Here is a 27,648-nt window from a genome sequence, read left to right on the forward strand (position 1 = left end):
AAAAAAAAGAAAAATCTATTCACTGCATCTTTTTTACACCATAGACGTTACTTCTCAGGTTGAACAAATGAATAAGGAAAGTGAGACTGTGAGCATAATTTTTAATGAGAGGTTCCTTAGAGTTTATCTACTGAAGTTTAAATAACTAATGTTAATAATTATTGCTGTTAATGGTGATATTACCATGGAGATGACAGTGCCTGCTTATAAAATTCTTCTTAGGTTTCTAAGTTTAATTAATTGTTGTATTTTTGCTCAAATCAGTCCTTAAACTGCATACCTCTGTGTACAGTAAAAAGAGGATAATAGAAAAATAAATGTTTTTGTATGCTTTTTTAAACCTCAGATTCTCAGGTTGGTGTGTTACGTATTTGGAATGTTTCACGTACAACACCTATAGATAATTTTAAATTGAAGAAAACTGGTTTCCATGGTTTGCATGTGCTAAGTTCTCCTCCAAAGAAAAAGTGTAAGTGTAATTTTGATTGTTTTTCGTTGCAATGGCTGCTAGCTAAGAAAATCTTGTTTGTGAATCTTGTTATATCCGAGTCAATCTCTGTAAGTTTGTGTCAGCTCTGTAGTTCTTAATTAAACAAAGTACCCTCTGGTGCCAGTGGACTAGACAAATGTGTAAAGGATCAAGGACTTTATAAGGCCCTTCTTTAGTAGGCCAGGCTTCATACAGGAATTCTCCATTTCTTTTGTTTTTAATCTCATTGGAATACAAAGCATTTTACTCTTTGTTACTTATTATTAAATGAAAAAAAAATCTTACCTGTTTATATCTTTTGCTTTATTTTGTTAAGCATGTTCATCACAGTATCCTACTAAAAATCACCATACATCCTCAACAAGTGAGGCTGTTCCTCCTCCAACTTTAACCCAAAACCAAGCATTTTCTCTTCCTCCTGGTCATGCTGTCTGTTGCTTCATGGATGGTGGAGTGGGGCTTTATGACATGGGAGCCAAAAAGTGGGATTTCCTTAGAGATTTGGTACGTTTCATCTCTGTCTTTGGAATGGGAGTTTATTTGGCTTATACACTTTCTTCTAACAGCAAAAAATGGAGGATGAAGTCTTCGCAGCACTGTAAAACAGTTTCTGCCATTAAAAAGGGTCTGAACTTCTAGGAAACCAAATGACAGTTCTGAAGTTGATAGTAATTCTTTATTGCAAAAGCCTGAATCCTTTTGGAAGTATTCTGGCAATTTTTATTCATCCAGAAATAAAGATTTAAGGGCTTGGGTTTGGTTTTTTTTTTAACTGAAATTTTAATTTGGTGGCCTTCTCGGAAGTATTATCTGGAGGGTTTTCTGTAATCCAGAATAAAAATTCTAGTCAAATCAGAGAGAAAAATATATGTAACTCAGATGGTGAGGTCACTCAGTTTAAAATGACAAAGACTGAATTATTAAATCTTCTTTGAAGCAGAAATTAAAAACCAGGTTTATCACATATTAGGTGAGCCTCTTATTCACTGGACTTTTAGTTATTCTTGAGGATTTTTCTCTTTTCCCCTTTCCCATTTCCTTTTCATTGGAAAAACTTGAATAATTTTCAGCTGTACTCCCATACATGTTTGAATAGAGGCTGCTGGTTGGTGTTCTTTTTCCATTTTTGATGGTTTTGGTCCTGTAAAGCAACTAAGGCTTAAAAAAATTCTTATATATTATCTGTTTCTCATATATATGTCAGGCTAAATTGTACAAATGCATGTCTTCGAAAACAAGCAATTGACATGTGAAATTTCTAATGGATTGAAGTTTAAACCGCAATAGAGCACAGACTGTATTTAGAAACACAGAAAACTCAATGGAATACTAGAAAACTTGTAGAACATGTTCTACATACCAAGCTTTATTTTTTCAGTCGGATACTTTTTACCTAAAGGGCAAAATTATTTCCGTTTCAAAAAATTAATTTTTCTTGGTTGTTTTTTTAGCTTAATTTTTTTTTTAATTCTATTTTTTAGCAACTCAGTTCCAATGGAAAATGCTAACAAGCTCCTGGCTTTGCATCGCCCTGTTGTTTCAGGGCAGAATTTTTCTTTTTAATAATGATGTATGAAAAGGAGGTGTGTTATAGTCCAGGCTATTTTATGTCTTTTAATTTTGACTGATGAGCCATAACATACAGGTGTTTTGGAACTCATAATTGACCTGACGGGTTATAATACAATGTATTTTAGAGTTTGATCTAGACTTGGACTTCTGAAAAAAATGAAATGTAATAAAAATGGATTAAATATTTGTTTCATTTAAGGGACATGTTGAGACCATCTTTGATTGCAAATTCAAACCTGATAACCCTGATCTTCTTGCTACAGCTTCATTTGATGGCACAATAAAAGTTTGGGACATAAATACTTTAACAGCAGTTTACACATCTCCTGGTAATGAGGGGGTTATTTATTCCCTTTCTTGGGCTCCAGGTAAGAATATTTTGCTTTAGGTCTAAATGTTCTTTGAATTAGCATTGACTAGCAGAATTTGTGTTATAAAAGTTGTAGTTTTAGATAGGAGGGTATCTAATAATGTTTAAACATAACTGAACTATTATCTGTGAAACCTGTAGAATTCAATGCTTCCCACCTTGTTGAGGCTTAGCCTTATGAGGAATGATCTCAGTATTTCATACTGAGTCAGAATGGAGGGAGGAAGATCTCCAGAACCTTTCTAGCATTACATTATGCAGACGATGAAAGGGCTTTCTTTGCATGGGAAGCAGCTAATTAAAGGAATTCAGATTCTATTTTGTGCTGAAAAAGTGGAACATATGTGTTTAGTTCTTTCTCTTCCTTCTTTGTGTAGGATTCTAATCACTGAAGAGCTCTGTTTTTTCTTTGTTAGAATAGGTAGTACCTTTTCTGCAAAGCATCTACCTTTTCTTAGAGAAGTCACTGAAGTCAGTGGGAAATTTTCTTCTTAAAACTGTTCTGCAACCCACTTAGGTGAACCTGGGAGTACATTTCTGATAGTTACTAATGTAAATAGTTGATGATAGGTAGGCATTCTTGTTCTGTTTTAATTCTTTGGACAGCAGATGCATTTTTTTAAAAGTCTAAATAATTCAGCTCACTGCCATTCTCTCCTATGCTTTTAAACTCTAAGAAATAATAGCTGACAGAAAAAAAATACTGTAGTGGGAAGCTGAATGTAGTCTGCGTATGTGAAATTAATTTGCACTTTTTTCATTTCAGGGAGTCTCTTGCACCTTGTTTCTCTTCACAGATTATTTGTCTTGCTAGATGGAAATTATGGCAATATGAAATACGGTGTTTTCTTTTGTGTTATTTTGTTTTGAAACTTAAATTCAGTTTGTAGTAGTTGTTCACTGTGAGGGGTACTTTTCAAGTCTTGTATTCTGATTTAAAAAAAAAAAAAAAAAAGTAAATTTACTCTAATTGGAAGCATGTGCTTCAACTTCAGTTCCTTACCATCCTGTCCAAAAGTTCCTGTCCATTCCAGAAAGAACTTCTGCTTCTTTCACATCCCTTACTCCTAGAGAGTTCCTCTCCGCCTTGTACTTTATTCCTAATATATAATCCAGTGCATGCCATCATTTTTATTTGGTCTCAAAAGACCTTTGAACATACTGATTACTCTCTTTTTTCTTTTTTTTTTCTCCTGTCATTCTCCTACCTGAATCTCTTTCCATCTTATATATATATATATACACTTTTCTAGACCTCTCCTGCGTAGACTGCCTTTTCCACCTCTGAAGTGTGGCATAAAATAACAGTCAAAACTTATATAAATGTGCCATATAGCTATTTAGGAAAAGTATAGCTATATTGGGATAGAGGGTCACTGTGGTGAGGAGAATTTGGTGCCTTTTGGATTACTCCTGAATGGAGTCATATATTCGGATTTTCTGCCCTGTAGAGCGTGGTTACAGATTCAGGTACATTCTTGATGGGCTTAGGTGCTGCAGTGGTGCAAGGTTAAGAAGCCAAAGTACTGTTATATGTTCTGTTGCATTCTTCCTGCTTTGTCTTAGTACGTAGGGAACTTTAAAAGAAAATGCTGTAGCTGCTACAACTTTAACCTTGAAACACTGAGACTATATCTCTTTTTCAGTTTGTCATATGCATCGTGGACGTTATTTTCTTGTCACCTTAACTGCAAGACTTTCAGCAGGCATTGAGAATACTTTTTACAACAATACAACTTTTATTTTGCCCTTACCTCAAAAATAGGAATGTAGAAAAGCAGGTCAGGCTTTTGCTGAAATTGGATTTGTGACTTAGTATCAAATGCTGGCCTTAAACTGTTAAAAACTCTTGTTTATGTGCCATTGACATCTTCTGTTTATATTACTTTTCTTGAATTTAAAGTAGAAACACACCAGTCAAACAATATTGTGATCTTATATTTATTGTGAGATCTTACAAATGTCTTTCTCTAAAGGAGATCTGAACTGCATAGCAGGTGCAACATCCAGAAATGGTGGCTTCATCTGGGATGTCCCAAAAGGCAAAATGATAACCAGATTCAGTGAGGTAAGATGAGATTACTTCTTTTTTTGTCTATATGAAATGTAAGTTAGTCGTTCCCTCTATTGTCAACAAATAAAGATGGGTCAAAGTTCATATGTTTTTAAAAGGTGCTATGATATAAGAATTTATAGAAAGAATTATGTGGGTACCAGTTTATATCTGAGGCAGAAGTATTTTTACTTCCTCAGACTGGGTTTGTGACATGAGAATGATGAAGCACCAGATGGTCTCCATTATCCTAAAATTGGTCCTGTAGTGATACACAGCAAAAGCGTAGCTGATTCTTTCTTACATGTGTAAATGTGTATGGACATACAGACTTTAAACTGGGTATCAAAATGTAAAATGATGTTCTGTATTTTCAAACAAGGCTCAGAAAAAAATTTCAGTCCCTGAAGTCCAGACCAATAAAGCTCCATTTTGCAGCACACTAAACAGTATGTCTTATTTAGAATCTTGCCTTGTATTACCTGAAATCTATGCAGGCATTTGCAAGTCCTGAAACAGTAGCATAATTGTTATTGGCAGAAGGAGCTATTTAATACTACGTTGTAGTATTCTATAATATTTTTTGTATTCTTAGTATACAGCTATAATCTTGGGATTATACAGACATAGTTAACTGTGGCATCTGCATCAGAGGAGAAGGATGCTCTTTAAGAAGACAGAGTTGGGTTGGGGGGGCTGGCAGAAAACAAATACACATACATACATTCAGGAGTTCCTGAGTTCTAACACTCAGAAGATTTGCACTTGTACTACTAAACATCTTTTCTCAAACACTCATCGTGATACGTGTCCCACTTAAGTTTTCACATAGCACAATTATTCATGCCCCATTGTCGTGGTTTAACCCCAGCCAGCAACTAAGCACCACACAGCTGCTCACTCACTCCCCCCCCCCACCCAGTGGGATGGGGGAGAAAATCGGGAAAAGTAGTAAAACTTGTGGGTTGAGATAAAGAACGGTTTAATAGAACAGAAAAGAAGAAACTAATAATGATAATGATAACACTGATAAAATGACAACAGCAATAATAAAAGGATTGGAATGTACAAATGATGCGCAGTTCAATTGCTCACCACCCGCCGATCGACACCCAGTTAGTCCCCGAGCGGTGATTCCCCGCCCCCACTCCCCCCAGTTTATACACTAGATGTGACATCACATGGTATGGAATACCCCGTTGGCCAGTTTGGGTCAGGTGCCCTGGCTGTGTCCCCTCCCAACTTCTTGTGCCCCTCCAGCTTTCTCGCTGGCTGGGCTTGAGAAGCTGAAACATCCTTGACTTTAGTCTAAACTCTACTGAGCAACAACTGAAAACATCAGTGTTATCAACATTCTTCGCTCTGAACTCAAAACACAGCACTGTACCAGCTACTAGGAAGACAGTTAACTCTATCCCAGCTGAAACCAGGACAGGTGCTCATCATATGATTTTGTACAGTGTACTTTACTGGGAGAAAAGGGCTGAAGCCCATAGGAGAATAAAATAAAAAAGATGAGTCAATAGATGAGAGAAAAAGGGGTGAATTATTTCTTATTGATAGGTATTTTGCATTTTTTGAAGCATGGAAAGAATGGAATCTTCTGCATTGCCTGGAGTCATAAAGATTCCAAAAGAATAGCAACCTGCAGCGGTGATGGATTTTGGTGAGTGTTATTGGAAGAAAAAAAAAAATTGCTAAATGCACTTCTCAAGTCAGTAAACTTTGACAGTACTATCAGTGACTAATTTTAAAACTTTTCTTACTGGACAAAACTTGGATTATATTAATCTCCTGTACTTGTTAGGATATATTATTCATGATTTTAAGGGGAAAAAAAAGGGAAATGTTTGCAAAAAGAATAGTGTCTAAGACACTGTGATAGTGAAACTGAATATTGATTTTTATTTAGCCTTGAATATTCTTCTAGGTTTCTAATTTGTAGATATGGAGGACACTTTTCAAAAGCTATCCCACTTTACTTAATTTTAAAATTTGTTTTTACATTTGTTATTTCAAGGACTAGAAATCACTGTTTTCAAACAAAGTAGTTGTAATTATACCATTACAGGAGTATAATAGCTTATTTGTAAAAACTTGCAAATGCCCATTGAGAACAATTTTGCGTGTATTGTGTTTCAGTACATTTTAAAATCCTTGTTCATTCTTTTCCTTTGCTACCCGTGTTATTTCTGCTCAAACGTAATGAGCATGAATTTTAGAAAACAATCAATCAACTTTTCTTTTACTTGTTTGTTTGTTTTTTAAATCTCTAAAGATCTATTTGTACCTTAAAGCCATAGCTGCTATTTAGATTTTGGGCTATGAGGATCCTTTCAGGGAGGGAGGTACCGCAGTGGACATCTTTACAGCCTCTCTGAAGGAACATGGACTCTGAAGTCCAATTAAATGTTTTGCTGGGAAACAAACACTTGTACTTGAGGGACTGTAGGAATAAAGATTTCTCGTATTCTTTCTGTGTGATTTTTTTGCCGTCTGGTTTATTTGCACAGAATCAAACTTGACTTTTGGATAGGCTACTTGGAATGCTTTTTTCCTCATAATATTATATTGTGATTGGTTTCAGTATTATTCGAACCATTGATGGCAAGGTTCTTCACAAGTACAAACATCCAGCTGCAGTGTTTGGCTGTGATTGGAGTCAAAACAACAAGTAAGTAAAAAATTAACCCAAATAATTGATAATATTTACTATTTAAATTGATTACCAATAAAGTAACACGAAGTTTAGAATGTGATATTTACCATGATATTAGAGCACTGAATTTTTTTTCTGTTCCACAGTAGGATATATCTGTAGCCCCTCTGTGTTCCCAGTAGTGGATTTCATTGCCCAGCATAAACTTACTTAACTTTCAAAAGAGGATCTTTTCATATTGATGAGAGAAAAAAAAAATTCTCTGGCTGCATATATAATGGGGAAAAAAAAGCAGACATTCAGGAAAGAGGGATTTAGATTGGCTTCTTTTTAATGACTACTAAGCTGAAGATATAGCAGGCAACTAAATACACTGTGTTATATGTTAATTTTGCAGGTAATTCCTAAAAACAACATGAGAACTTTTTGTCAAAAAACAATTATACAGTAATTCAGTCTATTAATAGTTGTGTGTTGGGTGCTTGGTCAGACTGTAATGCAAATACTGTTCCCTATTGCAACTAATGGATCTTTATCAAGTTTTTTTCTGATTTAGTATATTTAATTGGGTTATCAATAATTACATCACAAAGACACAAAGGGAAGCAAGAATATGCTATTTTTTAAAGTAAATTGCAAAAATACCCATCATATCTATTTTTAAACTAAAAAAATGTGAGTACTTTTGATGATCTCTGACTGAGGATTTTATTATTTTTATTTTGCAGAGATATGATAGCTACTGGTTGTGAGGACAAAAATGTTCGTGTTTACTACTTGGCAACCAGCTCTGATCAGCCACTGAAAGTTTTTACAGGGCATACTGCAAAGGTGTTTCATGTACGGTGGTCTCCTCTGAGAGAAGGAATCCTCTGCAGTGGCTCTGATGATGGGTATGTATTTCTGAAGTATTAGACAATTTAAAAACTCAGGCAGGACTATTAGAGAAACTTAAGATCTTTAGTTGTGCTGGTGCTGGCACCTTTGAAACCTCTGAATAATATAATAATCTAAATCTGTCTTGTTCAGATTCAGGCTGTAGCTTTGCTGTTAGCTTAATATAGTATTTGGGCAGCAGGATCATTATCTAAAATTGTCACAGCTGCTATAGCAATGCAACTTTTCGATGCTTTCCCAAGAGTAGAGTCAGTGACTGATACCTGTTACGCCTAGGAATGATATAAGGAGGATACCATGTGTTTACATTATGTCTAAAGATATGGGTGCAAGACCTGCTCTTACCTGATGTCTTTCAAAAGTATAATTAAGTAGAATCTGTGGAGATTTTTAATGAGTGCTAAGTACTTCTGTTTTGTTGGTTTTGATGACATTTTTTGAGGGAGAGCGCATCAGTCTATGGTAAGCAGGAGAGGAAGGATTTTTCTATGATTCTAAGCCACTTACCTGCAAAGTATACAAAACATTTTTGAAAGTATCATAGGTTTGGAGTATTGGCTTCTATTGCTTTCCCCACTATCATTCGTTAGATGTCTATGCTTGCAGCAAAATCTGTTAGTTCGTAGTATAATGATTCATGAAAGAAACCAACTTGAGAACAAACTTTTTACATGTCAATTCTCTCTATTTCACATGAGCAAGAAGTAGTGAATCCAAAATTCTGTCATAGTGTCGTTATGAGATATTCTGGTTTTATTACCAAACATGGCTGTGTAATAAAACTTGATTACAGAGGGATTTCCAGAATGCAGTGACACTTTCACTTTGAGGGAGGGGGATTGTTGAATAACTTAGTCCCAGGTAACACAGAAAGTAAGCAGTTTTTTGAGTTTATTGTACTTGGTAACACTCCTGTTCATAGTCAAACTCAGAGCTATTTCAGATGACCTGTTGAGCACCTAGGCTTATACAGTACATTGGAGCAGTAAGCGAGGGTCACACGTGAGCACATACTGCTGTAGGACTATACATATGTAAATATATAAAATGGCCTTCTAACTTGTGGATTCTGCTTTGTGGCAAGGTCCATCAAATGGCCCCTTTGCAGCACTGGAGAAACTGTAAAAGAAACTGAACTTTTGTCGTGGTTTAACCCCAGCCAGCAACTAAACACCACGCAGCCGCTCACTCACTCCCCCCCACCCAGTGGGATGGGGGAGAAAATCGGGAAAAGAAGCAAAACCCGTGGGTTGAGATAAGAACGGTTTAATAGAACAGAAAAGAAGAAACTAATAATGGTAATGATAACACTGATAAAATGACAACAGTAATAATGAAAGGATTGGAATGTACAAATGATGCGCAGTGCAATTGCTCACCACCCGCCGACCGACACCCAGCCAGTCCCCGAGCGGCGATTCCCTGCCCCCACTTCCCCATTCCTATACTAGATGGGACGTCACATGGTATGGAATACCCCGTTGGCCAGTTGGGTCAGGTGCCCTGGCTGTGTCCTGTGCCAACTTTTTGTGCCCCTCCAGCTTTCTCGCTGGCTGGGCATGAGAAGCTGAAAAATCCTTGACTTTAGTCTAAACACTACTGAGCAACAACTGAAAACATCAGCGTTATCAACATTCTTCGCATACTGAACTCAAAACATAGCACTGTACCAGCTACTAGGAAGACAGTTAACTCTATCCCAGCTGAAACCAGGACAACTTTTAATTTCCTAATTCTGTAGTCTGCTCAATTAGCTATACCCAGAGATAGCAACTACTGAAAATAAAAGGAAATGTTAGAAACTCACTTGGTTAAAAGGAAAAAAAAAAAAATATCGAGAAAGCTGGTATGAATTCTTCCTCATTACTTGTGTAATTATGGTGGGAGTTTCACAATTTAAGATAGTGTGGTGTCCATTTCTGCCATGTGACAAATGCTTTGTTCAAAGGGGAGAACAGAATAGAATATTTTGGTTGGAAGGGACCTACAACAATCATCTAGTCCAACTGCCTGACCACTTCAGGGCTGACCAGAAGTTAAAGCATGTTGTTAAGGGCATTGTCGAAATGCCTCTCACACACTGACAGGCTTGGGGCATCGAGCACCTCTCTCAGAAGCCTGTTCCAGTGTTTGACCACCCTCTCGGTAAAGAAATGCTTCCTAACGTCCAGTCTAAACCTCCCCTGGTGCAGCTTTGAAGCATTCCCATGTGTCGTATCACTGGATCCCAGGGAGAAGAGATCAGCACCTGCCTCTCCACGTCCCCTCCTCAGGAAGCTGTAGAGAGCAATGAGGTCGCCCCTCAGCCTCCTTTTCTCCAAACCGGACAAACCCAAAGTCCTCAGCCATTCCTCATAGGACATGCCTTCCAGCACTTTCACCAGCTTTGTTGCCCTCCTCTGGAAACATTCAAAGACCTTCACATCCTTCTTGAATTGTGGGGCCCAGAACCACACACAGTACTCAAGGTGAGGCCGCACCAACACTGAACACAGTGGGATAATCGCCTCTCTTGACCAGCTGGTTATCCTGTGTTTGATGCCCCCCAGGATGGGGTTTGCCCTCTTGGCTGCCAGGGTATACTGCTGACTCAGTGAGCCTGCTGTTGACGGCACCCCCAGATCCCTTTCTGCAGGGCTGTTCTCCAGCCACTCCTCTCCCCGTTTATGCTTGTGCCCAGTGTTACTCTGTTGCAGGTGCAGAATCTGGCATTTGGACTTGTTAAATTTTATCCCATTAATCACTGCCCAATGCTCCAATCTATCTAGATCCCTCTGCAAGGCATCTTGTCCCCCAGGAGAATCAACAGTACCTCCCAGTTTGGTATCATTAGCAAACTTGCTAATGGTGTATTCAAATCCTGCATCCAGATCATTGATAATATATTGAACAGAACTGGCCCTAGAACTGAACCCTGAGGAACACTGCTGGTGACCGGTCGCCAGCCAGATGTGGTCCCATTCACTACAACCCTTTGAGCCCTGCTGTTCACCCAGTTCTTCACTCAGTGCACTGTGAACCCGCTTGTCCCACCATTGGAGAGCTTGTCCAGAAGGATGCTGTGAGGGACAGTATCAAAAGCCTTACTAAAATCCAGAAAAACTACATCCACCACCTTCCATTCATCCACTAGTGATACCGAAAAAGCCAGTCGAAGAAACTCTCTAAGACTCGATTTTGGAGTTTCAGAAAGCAGGCATTCTTTATTGCAGCGCTGGGTGCACGGGGGATTGCTCCACCTGTCGTGCACACCGTCAGGCCTAATTGGGCAGGTTAAGTACATGTTCTACATACATACATATTCACTAGATTTCTGAGAAATGTTATACATATTCATTAGTTTTCTGGGAAACTATTAGCATATGCAAATGTCCTTTACGTAGGCGCATTGAAGGTCTCTGGTGGTCTTCAGGAGTCCTCTGGTGGTCTTCCATAGTCTTCCTCACTTGTCCACTACTTGACCCTTCTCGGATGATTCTGCACAGTGTGATCTTCTGCATGTTTGATACATCTTATCCTAAAGAATGCTCGTTAGTGCTTCTATTATTTATGCTTACATTTTGACGTAATTCACATGGATACTTCTAAACTAAGTTACCTAAAAGGGCTAAAGTCCTTATCTTCTTCAGTGGGGGCTCATCCGGGATGGCCCAGAAACTGCAAGGCCATCCAAAAGCAATTTCTCACACATTTTGCAACATACAGAACCCCCATCCACCACTGATCAGCAAACAATCAGGCAAAGCAACAGCAATGCCATTGTATTCAGAAAAACATCCTGCATCACTAGGAGGGTAACCTTATCATAGAAGAATAGCGAATTAATTAAACAGGACTTTCCCTTTGTGAACCCATGTTGACTGTGCCTGATGATTGCATTATTCTTTAAATGCCTTTCAGTAGTACCCAGTATAATCTTCATAATTTTTCTAGGAACAGAGGTTAGACTAACAGGTCTGTAGTTTCCTGGGTCTGTTTAGAAGGCTGTTAAAGCCATAGGAAAGATAGATCTTACAGTTCTGCTTTGTTTTTCTTTCATTCTTTTCCCCTTGAGAGTCCTAACAGACAAATATAATACACATCCAGGCATATGGGCAAACCTCTTTCTCTCACTGACATGTAAGATAATGGTGCATGTGAGATTTTTGAAAGACTATGCGGTGGATGGAATAGTTTCTTGCCTGGTGAACTGCCTTTGGTGTATTTTGTACCCCATCCTAAACATGAAGGGCATTGGCTGCTACCTCTCTTATTGCAACTTCTATAAACATACTGCAAATAAATATTCTGATAAATTTGAAGCTTAGAATGTTGCTGAAGTAGACAGATAATCATATTTCAGTAGGAGATTTGATGGACATAGGTGTCTTTTTTTTATCCTGTTTCAGTACTGTTCGAATATGGGATTATACACAGGATGCTTGTATAAATGTTCTTAGTGGACATACAGCTCCAGTACGGGGACTGATGTGGAATCCTGAAATTCCTTACCTTCTAATATCTGGCAGTTGGGACTATACAATTCGAGTCTGGGACACAAGAGATGGAACATGTTTGGACACAGTTTATGATCATGGTGCAGATGTATATGGTAATATTTTAAAATTTTATTTTATTTCTGTATTGAAATGCATTTTAAAATATCTTAAAATTTATAAAATAATGTAAACTGGTTATTAGATAAACTTAATTATTTGACTACGTTTTTAAATGCCCTCTCTACTAGGATTAACATGTCATCCTAGTCGTCCATTTACTATGGCATCTTGCTCTCGTGACTCCACTGTGAGACTCTGGTCATTGACACCTCTTATAAACCCTCTACAAATAAATATCTTAGCAGATAGATGTTGGGATGAGATTATCGGTAATACAGGTAAGTAAATTGTATATACCGTTGTTTTAATTTTCTGTATGTACTATACTTTTTTTTTCTTTTTTTCTTGTTTTTTTAATTTTCATGTATAAATCTTTGTGTGTGTTAGATCGTGCTGTGGAATCTGGTGCTCCTCCTTTGCTGTGTGGTAAAGTTTCCAGGGATATTAAACAAGAAGTGGAAAAATTGACAGGAAATCCTCGAGGAAAAAAACTAAGGTGGTTTTCAGAATGTTTTTCAGTAAGTACTCTGCAAACTTAAGGATGTTGTCAGTGTACATGACTTTCTCTTCTGAAATTGATCTCCAAAACTGAAATTAATTTCTTCTCTACCATTTTTTTTTCTCTCTTTCTTAAAGAGGGCTCAGAAAATATGCAGAAATCAATTCAGTCTCTTAAAAGTTCTTCATGTAAACATGTCCATGACTGAATTGTTTGTCAGTTGTGAACACTAATTTTTCACAAAGTGAAACAGGTGGGATAATTAATTTTCCATAGGAAAAGTTTGATTTGACAGGAATTTTCTATTGAAGAAAATGAAAAGATGTGTTTTATCAAACTACATTGGATTTTTTAATTTTAAACCATCAAAGGGACACCCTCGTTACAGATAAGGTTTGAACTGCCCAAGTGCCTGTGCCAAAACTGCTGTATTACCTTCTAGGAGCTGTAGATCTGGATGAGCCATGCCCCAGTATCCATCAATTGCCTTTGCTCCATTGTACAGTAGTATTTCCTATAAATCATTGCAGCCTTTTTGTGCAATTGAGTTAAAAATATAAACTACTGGGTTCCTGTGAGTGCTTATCTGCATAGGAACTGAAGTTGAGGTAGAACAAGAACAAAAATGACCTGGAGCTACAGCTTGTGTCAAGCACTGTTGTGACTTAAGTCAATACACTGATCTACAAAGACCTAGTTCATCCAAAATACTTGTTTTGATTTCTAGCGAAGTTGAAGTCTATGATTTAGAAATGCTGAAACAATCTTCCTCAATTACAAATCTTGAAATTTCATGTTTTATTAAAAATAGATTTTTATGGAATTCCTTGTTTTACAGAAGTTACGAATTTTGATGTCCCATGTTGATTCGAGAGTAAAACTGTTTATAAGATTAGAATTTTCCAAGAACAAAAACTTTTTTTGATCAGCTGTGTTCAGTGCTTTTTGAGTTCAGAAAATAAAGGGTTGTGCTTAAACTATAGGGAGTCAAATAAGAGGTTAAAGGGACTGAAAAAAGAGGGAATAGTCTTTTTTTTTTTTTTTTTTTTTTTTTCCTAGCAGGATCTCCTGCTTTTTACCAGTTCAGAAATAATTGGACTTCTAAACTTGTAATCCTGTTATTCTTAGAAAAGCTCCTTCAGGTCAAAGGTTTAATGATTTACTTTTTTTTTAAGCTTTTAATTACTCACTCTTTTCTAGACCTCCTTCAATATTAAACCATTGTCCTAGTTCTACAGAAGGATTGATTCAAATGTTAGACCAATAAAAATGCTTAAAATGTATTTTAAAAAAAATTGCCTTGATGGCCTGCAAGATTTTGTGCATATACAGTTATACCATATGTGTCTGTTTTAAGATTTAATATTAAAATAGTAACCCAGATCGTGGCAGTCGAGCCTTGAAGTTGTTTTTTACCTGGCCCATGCCTTTTGCTCTACAGGAAATGCTAAAATACTACTGGGGCAGCTCCTGCATCCCAGCAGTTGAATGTTGTTTTATGCCAGCAGTAGCCACCAGATAGCTTGTATTCCTTTGGGAGCAAAAGGGAAAACTCTAATGGCGAGCCATCAACTATGTCCACACATAACCGAATACTTATGTCCACAGATCTTGCTCTATCTTCACAGCCTTCAAGAAGACTGAAGGAGTTGTAGCATCTCGAACTAATTCATGTCTTCATAGTAAAGCTTCTAATATTGAAATCGTCTGAAATTGTATTTCTTGAAATTGACTGACAAATGTTTTCCAATGTCTTTGTAAGTTCAAGTTTCTCTCTTGAACATTACTGTAATACCACTCTTTTCTTCCCTAACAATTTTAGCCTCCAGGAGGCAGCAAAAATTTATGGGATTTGGTTGCTGTAATAAAAGGACAGGATGACAGTTTGCTTCCACAAAACTACTGCAAAGGAATTATGCATATGAAGCATCTCATTAGATTTAGAATGGTAAGTGAAGCATAAACAGTATGTGAAAATGGTTATTAATCCATATAGTATTTCACTCTTTAACTTTTAATGCTTTACAAAAGGGTCACAATTTATTTCATGTCCAAAGATATTTGTGCAATATCAGTTCTCTGTGCAGTACTGGTCTTTTAGAACAATAGCATCAAGCTAAGTCTGCGTGACTTCATGCATACTCAGTGTTAAAAGGCTAGGTTACAGTTGTTAGCTAGAAAAGCAGTTTTCAAAATAATTAAGAGAAATGGCAAAGCAAGCATCACTACAGCTTGAGCTATGAAGCGAGTTTGTCTTCCCTATTATATATACTGTACTTTTACATTCAGTAAAGTCAAATTATTTGGTTGTGTAAGCAGGAAGTTTGTAGTTATGTTCAGATGCAGGGACAGGGGAATTCATGTCTGAAAACGGAGGAGAGTCAGCAGACATACACTCTAGCTGTCTGGAAGAAGGAGTGGAAAAACAAGAACCTGTCATTAATACAGATATGCAGCTGAAGAGTGACTCAGATGCGAATGTGAAACTCAAGTACTAGGCCATAAATTTATTAGTAGCTGTGTATGTGAATATGCAACCAGACATAAAATTTGTGCAGAATATGGGGATACATGGTTCTGTCAGGGACTTCTTAGGGATACTAAAGTGTCCCATATTCTAATGACTGGGTTGTAAATAGAGGAAAGATATCTTTTGGTATGGATCAGGAAATGTGTAACTCCCCACTTGCCAACCCCAGAGCTAAATACCTGCCAGCTATCATCTGTTGTTTGCTGTTGCAGGCTGCCTCTTGCAAAATCACAGACTCTTAAAGAGTGTCCTACATGCCTTATGACTTCAGCATGACAATGATAAAAAAGATAGGCATGCCAAGTAAAAAAGTAACATAGTTTGTTTTAAAAAAAAAAATAGATCCTTTCTCAGCAGCTGCCATTAGTCTACATTGCAGTTTACTTTGGTGAAGAATGTTCAAAATTCGTTCTCCACCCTCCATATATGGTATTGTAAAGCCATGAATAGCCAAACACCATCTCACGTATATTGATGATAGAGTTAAACTGAGAATCCTTGAAATGTGAAGTGAAGCTCCTCTTGCCTTTTTTTACATTAAATGTGATCCTGTTGCAGCTTGTTTCTTAAACTCTGTCAGATGGAAAATTTAGTCTTCTCTCTTCAACTAATATAAAAATTGCAGTGGTTGGGAATATAAATCATTTATTGGTCGTAAGGTTAATGGGGTATGACAGATCATGACACAGGTTGAGCCAACTGTATTCTTTCTTTATGTGGACATCATTATAATGGTAATAAGTACAATTTCCAGCTATTTTCTCAAAATGATTTTTTTCTTAAATGATAGCATTTATATTCCATTGTAATGTTTGACACTAATTTATTCTTAAGAAAACTTGTTTTCATTGCAGAAAACTGTATTTTTTTAAAAAACTTTTTTATCTTTTTTTTTCTCCCCCCTTAGTCCAAGGCACAAGAATTGACAACAGTAAAAATGTCCAAGTTTGGAGGTGGTATTGGTGCACCAAGCAAAGAGGAGAGGCTTAAAGAAGCTGCAGAAATACATTTAAGATTAGGACAAATTCAGCGATATTGTGAACTAATGGTAGAACTTGGAGAGGTAAAATATCAGAACATTATAGAAGAACAATATAATATGAAGTTTTCTGAAAACCAGCTATCCTAGCAAAGATGGGGTAGCAACAGAATGGGTCCTAAGTCCAGAAAAGAATAATCTTGCTCCAATGATATTAACATATGCAGTCTAATGCATAGCTCATTCCTTATTTAACCTTTTGATAAATTTAATGGAAGAAACATGAAGCTAGTTAAAAATACAGCTGTTTCTCAAAATAAAATGATCAGGTGAAATGTATTGCTGCTTTCTCCTAGTGGGACAAAGCTCTCTCAGTTGCACCTGGTGTATCGATGAAATATTGGAGGAAGTTAATGCAAAGGTAAGGTAGTAAAAATATGATGCTGAACTGTAGTTTCTGTCCATAAAAGGACACAGACAAGTAGGAAGGATGGATGCTATTATCAGTTGTACTTGGCTTTTGTTACAGCATTCGAGTGATGTTACCTTTTGTTCAGTAAGCTTTGGGATGGAACTGGGGAAGATTTCAACAACGATTTTGTGTGCAGGAATCAAGTTAAAGGGTTGAGAATAAATTGCAACTTTAACTGGAAACTCTTTAGTGCAGTATCCACATTTTGCAAGTCTTCTGAGGTCTGGAAAGGCAGATGGGTTTCAGTGAACTTTATATGGCTTCATGTAACACCTATACCATAGAGATAAGTTTAGTGATCAATTATATATGTAGATCTTTCTTGCTTATTTATTCATTTGTTTAATTAGGAGAGCTGATCAGTTAATTCAGGAAGAAAATGATGATGTCATCCCATACTGTATAGCTATCGGAGATGTGAAGAAACTAGTTTCTTTCTTTACTTCAAGAGGCCAGCTTAAAGAGGCTCTTCTTGTTGCACAGGTATTATTATGTATAACAGTGTGGGAGATGTACTTAGCTCTTTGTTTCTTACTCGAAAGATGACAAGCATATTTAAAAGGCTAGCACTGTTTGCTTTTGTGAAATGGCTAAATAATTATACCCTACTCCTTACTTCTGTATTGTATTGACCAGGTTTTATGCAGAAATCATAAAAAGGTATCTCATGTTTACAGATTTTTAAGCCTGATTCTTCTAAATTGCAATCAAATACCCATCATGAAAACTGATGTATTCGGTTTTGGTTGAAGTAGAAAATTAAGCTGATTTTCAGCAGTCAATATTGCCCTTAACATCAAAGACATGTAGGATTTCTCTTGCATTTCTGCTGAGGTCTTGGTTATACTACTTTCTATAGAATCTTTGGGTGAAACTGCTCAGTTGCAGTAGTAATCCATATAGGAAATCAAACTTTCAAATTAATACAAAAAACAGTGCAAGAGATTACCAAAAGCACGTATGTCCCATCTGCTTCCTAATGTAAACACAAGTTAAAGGGCATGCAAAACATGCGAGACTGATACTTTGTTTCACTCTTTCTCACCATTCCTTTATTCTTTTTGAATAATTTCTGGATACTTAATATAGTTTGTTAAATAAACTGTCAAGATTTGTCCCTGGTACATTCTCTCATGCCTACCTGTCCTTGAATGTTCAGTTACCTCAGGGATAAGAACTCCAATAATGCATGTGAATTTGTGCTTTGGAAGTTGTCTGTCTCTATGTTGTTGTTCTAATAGTAGCTGAATAGTGCACAGAATGTAACTTTGAGGTATGCTTGAGTTTAACAAGTTATAATGCTTGAACCTTAAAGCACCTTAAAGCTTTAGAAAGATCTTCATTTTTCTTGTGAGAGAGACATTGCAGGGGTTGCTTTTATTACAATTCATAGAATAGTCTCTGTCTCAAAGGTTTAATTGGATAATATTAAGCAAGAAAATATCATGACTTACTTTCCCTTTTAATTGAGCCCTGAGTTTTAATGTTGTTACCCCAGCTACACCTTAAAGCACATGAAAGAATTTCCTTTTAACCCACACTGATCTCTTCTTGTTTAATATTAAAAATAATTTATTGCCAGACATGAAAAACGTTCAGCTTATGTCACTATATAAACCTTTTCAGATTTGCTGGTATACCTACTGAGAAGTATCTATGGAGTTCATGCTTCACTCGCAGCCACTTGCTCCTTAGGGTGTAAAAATCAAGGTTGTAGCCATTGCTGTCCATTTTAAGCGTATTCAAATGCTGGAAAAATCCTGTACAAATGCATAGGAAGGAAGAGGTCTCTTGCTTCTGTAGAATTTCTTGTATGGCTGGATGAAACTAGGCTAAGATTCAGCTATGAATAAGTTCATTGGTTTAAACATTGCCTTTGTTATAGCTGGGCTTTAGAAAAATTTTATTCGCCTTAGGTTATTTTTTTTGTTGTTGAAAAATCACATTTCATATTCAGTTTGATTGATGCATTAATTAATCCATTTTTTTATTAACTTCTAGGCAGCTTGTGAGGGAAATATACAGATGCCACCACTCTCCACAACAAGTGGATCTTCAAATTCTGGTGGAAACAATACAGATGATTATAACGAGTAAGTTGTTCTATTTTATATCTAAAGCCTCATCTGAGTGCAGGATGTAAAGTCATCAAGGGAGATAAACCTTAGTGGTTTAATTTGGCATCAGCAATGTAGAATTTGACAACAAAATAATACATCTTCTAGTACTTAGTTGATAGAGTTACTAACTGATGCTACACTGAATAATTCCCCCATTGTGCCACCTTCTGGCACCAAATGGATTTTTCATATGTGGTGTTTAACCCCAGCCAGTAACTAAGCACCATGCAGCTGCTCGCTCACTCCCCCCTCCACCCAGTGGGATGGGGGAGAGAATCAGAAGGAAAAAGGTAAAACTCGAAGGTTGAGATAAGAACAATTTAATAGAACAGAAAGGAAGAAACTAATAATAACAATACTAAAATGACAACGCTAATAAAAGGATTGGAATATACAAAGCAAATGAGGCACAATGCAATTGCTCACCACCTGCCGACTGATGTTCAGTAAGTCCCAGAGCAGCGATCCCCCCAGGCCAACTCCCTGCAGTTTACATACTGGGCATGATGTCATATGGTATGGAATACCCTGTTGGCTAGTTTGGGTCAGCTGCCCTGGCTGTCTCCCGTCCCAACTTCTTGTGTTCCTCCAGCCTTCTTGCTGGCTGGGCATGAGAAGCTGAAAAATCCTTGACTTAGTCTAAACACTACTTAGCATATTAACTTAGAACTTTTGGTAAGTAGAGTAAGATTTAGCATTAACAAGTATCTGTAAGACCCTATGTTTTATGCATCTTCTCCTCCTGAAGCTTCGCTCTTTATCATCGGTGAAGTTTCTGCAAATGTACACTAATGGCCATATTTTCACGGTATGTGCCCATAAAAGAAACCATGCATCTCTCCTTGTTTAGAACAGTGCTCAAAACCTAAATTACATTATCAAGTTATATGTGTAGTAACAAAAGTAGCTTGGAGGCTGTGTAGTTACTTTATTTACATGTGCAATTTTTGAGCAATTAGAGAGATATTTATGCAGAGTTCACAGGTACAGAATGAATATCCAGATATTTGGTTTTTCTTCTGTCAATCTGAAGAGACATCTCCATACTGATGTAGATTTTGGGAAACTGACCCACCTGAATATGCACCAACATAAGTGGTGGATGAAGCTCAAGTTGATTGCATTTTGTAAGCTGGCGGTGTCATTATCTGTAAGTCAAATATAGAAATTTTAGGGTATAGAAGCAAGTTTGTTGACTTGTACATAAATTAAGAACCAAAGAACTCCAACCTTTAAGTGACCTTGCATAATTCATGTTTTGTTCTTGCAGGCTTCTGCACAAGGTCAGTAAAGAACTGGCAGAATGGTATTTTCAGGATGGCCATGCAGTGCTTGCAGCATGTTGCCATCTGGCTGTTGAAAATATAGAGGTAATTTTTTTTTTTTTCCTCTTTAACTATGGAGAGGCCAACATTGACTTCCTTTTTACATCTCCACGTGCTAACTGTTTTTTAAAATGTATGTACCACATTCTAAAATGTATTACTTATACTTAGTATTTGCTTTGTATATATTTATACAGAGAGTTTGATCCTTACAGTATTAAAGTTAGTAGCAAAAATCCCCTGATTCTATTAAATTCAAGATTTGTCATGCACAGACAGTAGTATGTTGTTATTTAATTGTATTTTCATATATGCAGTGTCTTGTTATATTACAAAATATAAGGTATCTAAGTACCTTACATATACACATAAGTATTACTGCTTATTGTTTATGGTGACTCATAAGAGCCATTCAGAACTGGAACTTCATTGTGCTGCAAAAGATGCAATCTCTACCTTGAAGAATTTGCAGTCTAAATGATGATGTAAATAAGAAAAAACCCTACCCCTCGGTACAAAAATAGGGCTGACATATAGGAAACATTTTATTAGATTTTTCATTTTGTTTGTAGTTTTACAAATTGTTTCATTTCCTCATTCTCTCTGGATTTGTTGTTGCTGACTCCATATATTCTTCCTGCTCTATCCCCCAAAATGAGTAAAATTCCATCTTAATGAGCTGTTCAGAGAGAAAGCAATAATCATTTAATGCCTGTATTATAGACATGAATAGACATATTTCAAGTTGTTGTGTAGTCTCTTACTGTTTAATATTCTGCTATGCCTACCAGCAACTCCAGTTGCCCAGAGAGGGTAAGAACAGGAGAGTCCTTCCTGGTTTGGTGGTTTGTTTGGTTTTGGGGGGGGGGGGTAGTCTCCTTTCATCGAAAGAGAGGGGAAATATGTACTCTGAAAGCTAGTGTCCTTACTTAAGACTAGAAGGAATCATTATCACTTTTTGGGTATGATATTTATATAATCTCTTTGGTTGAATAAAGGAAGATTCTGCTAATGGAAATATATTTGGTTATTTAAAAACTGATTAACACGTGGTGCACAATTATTTACTTGTTCAAGAGACCCAAATTATATATAAGTTGCTTTAACTAATACATATTTTGTCCTTCTGTAAAAAGCAGTCTCATAAATCAATGTCATATGCTCAACATGGTGAATCCCTAAAAGTGCTTGTGTCCCTTAATGATATAATTTTTTCATTGAGCAAGCTTGCGATGGCAAACCTGATTCGTGGAAATGAACTGGAGTTGGCAATCAGTGTTGGTACTGTCTTAGGAGAAAGTGCAGCACAAGCAACACATTATGCCCTAGAATTACTAGCAAGAAAATGTATGACAGTAACAACATGGTAAGAATTTCTTAATCCAAAGAAGATTTTTTTATTTTTTTTTTCCCCCTGACAAAATGATAAAGGTGTTTCTTTCTGAAACTTTATAGACACCAAACCACCATAGGTAGGTAGAATAAGAATTGCTGCGTGAATAAGAATTGCTATATTAGACCTTTGAAGTATAGGGCATGCAAATGTTCTGCTTTAATCTCAAAATACATTATGTATGCATTGTAAATGAGAGAAGAGTCATTGTCAAACAGAGTATGAAACCCACTGAAAAAAAAAACCTAGGTACTTGGGCAATAGGTAGCATAGAAGTCCTAGTCTCTACTGAGTAAAAATGACTGCTTCAGACAAAGTAAGGCTAGAACTGAATTATAAAGTCAAAAGGAACAGAAGCTTAAGTAGGATCTGTGAAGTGATTTTTAAGTACTTGCTTGAAAAATATAAAAACCTAAGAGGCTGAGGAATTATTGTGTATTGGTATTAGGAATACAAGACAGCTGACAAGATTTAAGGAAACAGGATTACTGTTTAATTCTGCAGGAGTAAGTCATTTCTGTGTTGCATATAGGGGAAGCTTTATCTCTGCTACATTTTCTTTTCCTCCCTGTGGTGATTTTACTTTGAAGGATAGTTTTGGTCTGTTTTTTTGTCTACCAGTGAAAAGTAGAAAATCTTCCTAAGGTATACTTGGCAGCTGTACAGGTGTTTCAGAATTAACATTTCATAGAAAACGTGTGCTTAAACAGATACTGCAATTAAGCATCAGTTTTTTCTGCTGCAGTTGGTATTTGCGTTAAGTATCTAGAGGTAGCCTGAGAGAAACACAGTGGAACTCCTCTCAGAGCATTTAACCTGCCTTAGACAACGAAGCATTGTAGGAAAAGATAAAACAAGAAATGGATGACTTGCTGGTTTGGTTTTGCAATGATTTAGCATGTCTGCATTGCACCGGTTCTAACAGGGTTGTTTTGGCAACTCCATCTGCAGCTTTTGAAGTCTCTGAAGCTCTTTCTCTGATCTCCCTGCCTTTGTTGTGAAGAGTGATTTTTATGTAGCCCCTGACAGGAAGCACTGGACATGGAGCTAAAAACTGTATATTTTTTCCAGTTCCATAAAAAAAGCTTGTTCTGAACTCAGTGCTGTAACAAGTACTTATAATAGTATGGCATTTACATGTATGTGCATAAAACTAATGCAAACTTATGGCATGTGTACACTGAAGTCTACATGGATATATGTGATAAAATTATAAATTGGTGTACTGCATATTGCCCAAGCATACATCTGGATTTGTCAGTGGGTTTCATATGCTATACTGAACACCTATTACAGCTACAGCCTGCAATCCTGGATTCTGACTTGCAGCCATTACAGCGTATTTTTCTATTCTGTAGGAAAAGATCAGAGATACCTGAATGTCTTCATATTTTGTAATAAAGAGATACTGGCACAGCATAATACCCCTTGGACCACTGCATGTATAAGATCATGTATGGGGAAGCTGGAGTTCAAGGGCCTCTGATATTTGAAGGGCTCCCTTTTTTGTTTTACTCATTGTTATGCTTAGGGATATCCATCAATTGGAAACATTTCATTGTAGAAAGACACTTAATCATAGACACCTCAAGGAATACCAAAAGGACCTTGATGGGTTAATAATGAAATCAGTTATTGGTGGAATGTATTTTGGGTCTTGTGGGGTGGTTTTTTTGTTTGTTTGTTTGGTTGGTTTGGTCTTTTTTAAGTGCTCTGAAATATAAAATCAAAACCAAAAAGTCAAAATGAAACATTCATGCCCTTCCCCATCTTTCCAAATCTACACCCTTGGGAAAATGTGTGAGTGTTTAAGACACCATTTTAGTTTTATTTGTGTTTAGCACCTAAATACTGTTAAAAGCAACCTTCTGCTATTCAGAAGGCTAGTGGTATTTTACTTGAGATACTGAATTCTGCATATGCAAACTCAGCCACTTGATTTTGTTCTTTATACTGACAGTGTTTTCAGTTTGATTCTTAAAGAAACATTCCAGGTAACACAATTTGTAGGCCATTATATGAGGGCTTCTTTGGATTTTTTTAAGTAAACATTTGATTTCAGTTTTTTGGCTGAGCAATTTCTAATCACTTCAAAAAAAAGTTTAAATTGCTTATGAAAATGAGTACATGCAAGTAACTGATCTTGAAAATAGTTTAAGAACTTGTGAAATATCCTATATTCTGAAAGAGCCTTTCTGTAACTTGGAAAATTGGCTATTGCATGGTAATAGTATAACAGATTTTCCAAAGACCTTTTGGCATTACCTTCTTTAGGTTGTCAAAAGGCATTGGAAAGCTATTTTGTTGTTGTTAAAGTCGGTTAACCTGACCCTTGTATTTGCTGTTGTAGTTTAATTACTTTCTATTAGATTTTTCCTCTGTAAAGCAAGAATATAAAACAAAGTTTTGTTCATTACTGTTTCAATGTCTTCCTTTTAGCTTTCCATCACTTGGATACAGGTATTTTGCTTGTTTACAGAGAGATAGATTTGAAAACTGTGTGGCTTTACTAATGCTAAAAATAAGCTTAAACTAAGTGTTCTAATCTTTTAATTGTGATCAATACTTGAAAGTGGGATAGAAAGCAATTGCAAATATTGGTCAGTAGCTTACTCAAACATTTTTTTTTAAGCCAAGGACCACATTCTAAAAATCCAGGGGAACCCGGTAGGAGTTTTTGCCTTACACAGTGGCAAGTCAGTCTTGTGGGTCACAGGAGAAATGATGTCTGCATGTATAGAAAAGCCACAGAGCAACCAGAATAATCAGTTATTAAAAGCTCAATAGAATAATTGTTTCAAAATAATTTCTTAATATTTACATATGTTCCCTCCAGCTGCTTGTTGTGTTAAGGAGGGTGTAACAAATGGTAAAAAGTTAGGAGTATTTCAGAAATGTCAGTTTGCTAAAACACAATTTTCCTTTCAGAAGGATGAAAATAGGTATCACGCTCTTTTCTTGTATAATGTCTCTTTTGTAACGTCACAGAAGCACTAGCCATTCTGGATGACTGAGAGATGCTTTATGCTGATGTCATGGAACTCTAGAAGCCTGGAAGTTTGAGGATGGTTTCATGACACAAAGCCACATTAACTTCTTTCCTTCTTTCAAACTGGATAGGTCCTACTTCCTCCTTCCCATCCCTGCTCATGTACTCTTCCATCTCACTTTGAGGTGGTTCTGATGCTTTAGGATTGCACAGCTGTTTAAATCAACCAACTAAAGCAACAGAAAATTAACACATGACTTCCCCCAAAAGATGAACAGATTAAGCCACATTTATTACACCAAAATAGTCTTAGAGACTGAGGTTGCTTCTGCTCTTCTCTGGAAGTAGTATTTTTTTCAGTAAACTCTTCTTTATAAAAGGAATGTAAAAGAGAAAACAGTTTCCTCCTATCACAAACCATTAAGAGTAACTACATGTCATCTTTTGTTTGTGCAGGAATTTAGCAGCTGATCTTCTTATGATGATTCCTGATAATAAATTGCAGTTAGTAAAACTGTGTGCTTTTTATCCTGGATGCGTATCAGAAATAAATGACCTGCATGAAAAGGTACAATGAAAAAGAATTTACCTGAACACTAACAAGCTTATGTATTGATTTGTTTATTAATTTCAGAAAACTATAGGCCAAATAGGATGACTTTGTCACTAACAGTCTTACGTGTTACATATCCTTTTTTGCTCTTTTAGTCTTCATTGACTTTATTTTCAGTATTGCACAAGAAGGACTTTAGTTCTTCAATTCTATTCTGTGTGTAGTCTTTCCATGACACAGGTTACTTCCTGAAGTAGCTTATGATCTTCAGAATTACCTGTCGGTATGATTTATAACCTCCTCATCACTGAAGTGCAGCCTAATCCTGTGCTATCCTGAATTGTTTTACATCTTATGTCTGTAATCTCCTTAAGGTTCCACTTAGACTGCACATCTATTAAGCAATAGTAAAAAGTTCACAAAAACAATAGCAACGGAAACTAATACCGCTTAAATTAAAGTTACAGAACCTTCTCCTATGTTGTTCTCTGGTCTAGATGGCTTTCTTAAAGCACATTATATGCAAGTATGTCTGTCCAACAATGACTCTTCTTTCACAGAGTTTGATCTTATTGTTATGTGGAAACTTCAGTATTTCTCTGCATCTTAAAGAATTGTTTGAACATTACAGTAATTCTTTAGCAAAATCTTTGTTTTCCAGTGTAATCTTCCTGATGTAGAAGAATGCATGCGGTTGGCAGAGACAATTCAGGCAGATGGGGATATATTCGAAACTATAAAGTACTATCTGTTAAGCACAGAACCTGAAAAGGCTCTCCCTATTGGCATTCAGTACGTGAAAGGTAGGTCCTTGGACAAAGAAACCTTTTAAAGCATAAATGATTTGTATAGCTTGCCTCTTGAGGTACTTTTGTTTCTATTTTTCAACAGAACAACTTTGTGGCTCAGATTGGACTTTAGATTCAGTCTGTCCGTATCTTGATCTTCTAAGTTACATACGCACTGAACGATTAGTGTTGCATAAATGTAGTGAGTGAGTATATTTTCCTTACTTATAAAAGTGGAATCTCCATTAAAGGAAACTTTAGGAATTAAAAAAATATAGGTGCACACTGTTACTATCATTTTTGTTTACCAGAAGAGGGGTACAAACAATTTCAGCAAGCAAGCTAGTTCCCAATTGGGAGAATAGAATGTTGAATTTTCCTAAATATTCAAGGTTTAGCAAGAAGAAAAAAAAGACATTTTACTGCTGCTTTCTCTGTGGGGCATTTACAATGGGGGAATCAATATTGGTCTTATTTGAGGAATCTCACTTTGATCACTTTCATCAGCTGCTGTTTCAGTTTCCTGAAGGAAAAGAGCAGTGGTACCACACATAATATGGGGTTTTATGTCGAAGTGTTAAGGAAATGTGAGCTGTCACTCTCAAAATTAACTCTAAAATAGTTGGATAGCTGTGGTTCACCATCATGACAGATGGTTGAAGCTAGGCCTGGGTGCCTGCACAGGTGTAAGTGTCAAGAACTAAAAAGGAGCAAAAAGCTTAACTCTTACCTGTGGCCTGCGGGGAAACTTGGTGAAACTGACGTCCACACTAATATGTGAAGCAATTTTATTTACATTTAGAGTTTTATCACATTAAAAGATCTGAGTGACGTTGTTTTTGTAACTTTACATGATTGTGCTTAATAACTATGTGTTGTACATGCTATTTAAAATTTAATAATTGAGATCAATATAAAGCAGATGGAGTCTGCTTTAACAACTACATCACACAGTAAGTAAGCATAATCAGCAAACATATTATCCACAAAAGATGGATGGATAAATTAGGTTTTAAAGTGATCATTTGATTATGAGTTTGTTTAATGTTTTTGCAAATGCTTGTTATTGTTCATGATTAATACTTGTTCATTTATAGACTTCGGAATGAGTTGCTGATTTTGTGTGGTTACATTGGTGCTTTACTTGCTATCAGAAGACAGTACAATAGCATTGTACCTGCACTTTATGAGTATACAAGGTAATATTATGTTTTCAGTAACACTGGAAAATCTCAGTCCCTATTATGATGTATGCCATATGTTGTCCCCACACCCCTTTCCTCCCTACCAAAAAAAAAAAATTATAAAAGTTTCTGAGGTAATGCAACAAGTTGTGAATCCAGGATTTCAGTCAAACTCTT

General features: G+C 36.5%; 1 protein-coding gene across 8 annotated transcripts in view; it reads left to right on the forward strand.

Annotated features, from left to right (window-relative positions):
* WDR17 (WD repeat domain 17) overlaps positions 1 to 27,648 on the forward strand; it is a 65,056-nt gene that overhangs the window by 31,161 nt on the left and 6,247 nt on the right. For 6 of the 8 annotated variants that reach the window (XM_052779396.1, XM_052779421.1, XM_052779405.1 and 3 more), the window contains 22 exons: positions 347 to 469; positions 807 to 994; positions 2,262 to 2,430; positions 4,409 to 4,500; positions 6,069 to 6,151; positions 7,073 to 7,159; positions 7,873 to 8,037; positions 12,430 to 12,632; positions 12,768 to 12,917; positions 13,027 to 13,157; positions 14,961 to 15,086; positions 16,576 to 16,731; positions 17,004 to 17,068; positions 17,470 to 17,602; positions 19,121 to 19,212; positions 20,510 to 20,609; positions 21,791 to 21,930; positions 24,397 to 24,417; positions 25,403 to 25,514; positions 26,161 to 26,302; positions 26,391 to 26,493; positions 27,385 to 27,486. In XM_052779396.1, coding sequence (XP_052635356.1) covers positions 347 to 469; positions 807 to 994; positions 2,262 to 2,430; positions 4,409 to 4,500; positions 6,069 to 6,151; positions 7,073 to 7,159; positions 7,873 to 8,037; positions 12,430 to 12,632; positions 12,768 to 12,917; positions 13,027 to 13,157; positions 14,961 to 15,086; positions 16,576 to 16,731; positions 17,004 to 17,068; positions 17,470 to 17,602; positions 19,121 to 19,212; positions 20,510 to 20,609; positions 21,791 to 21,930; positions 24,397 to 24,417; positions 25,403 to 25,514; positions 26,161 to 26,302; positions 26,391 to 26,493; positions 27,385 to 27,486 — 2,683 coding nt within the window. The remainder of the gene's footprint in view (positions 1 to 346; positions 470 to 806; positions 995 to 2,261; positions 2,431 to 4,408; positions 4,501 to 6,068; positions 6,152 to 7,072; positions 7,160 to 7,872; positions 8,038 to 12,429; positions 12,633 to 12,767; positions 12,918 to 13,026; positions 13,158 to 14,960; positions 15,087 to 16,575; positions 16,732 to 17,003; positions 17,069 to 17,469; positions 17,603 to 19,120; positions 19,213 to 20,509; positions 20,610 to 21,790; positions 21,931 to 24,396; positions 24,418 to 25,402; positions 25,515 to 26,160; positions 26,303 to 26,390; positions 26,494 to 27,384; positions 27,487 to 27,648) is intronic. The other 2 variants (XR_008233955.1, XM_052779389.1) reach the window with 2 other exon arrangements.

Source organism: Harpia harpyja, chromosome 2, assembly GCF_026419915.1.
Source record: "Harpia harpyja isolate bHarHar1 chromosome 2, bHarHar1 primary haplotype, whole genome shotgun sequence".
Classification (NCBI taxonomy): Eukaryota; Metazoa; Chordata; class Aves; order Accipitriformes; family Accipitridae; genus Harpia; species Harpia harpyja.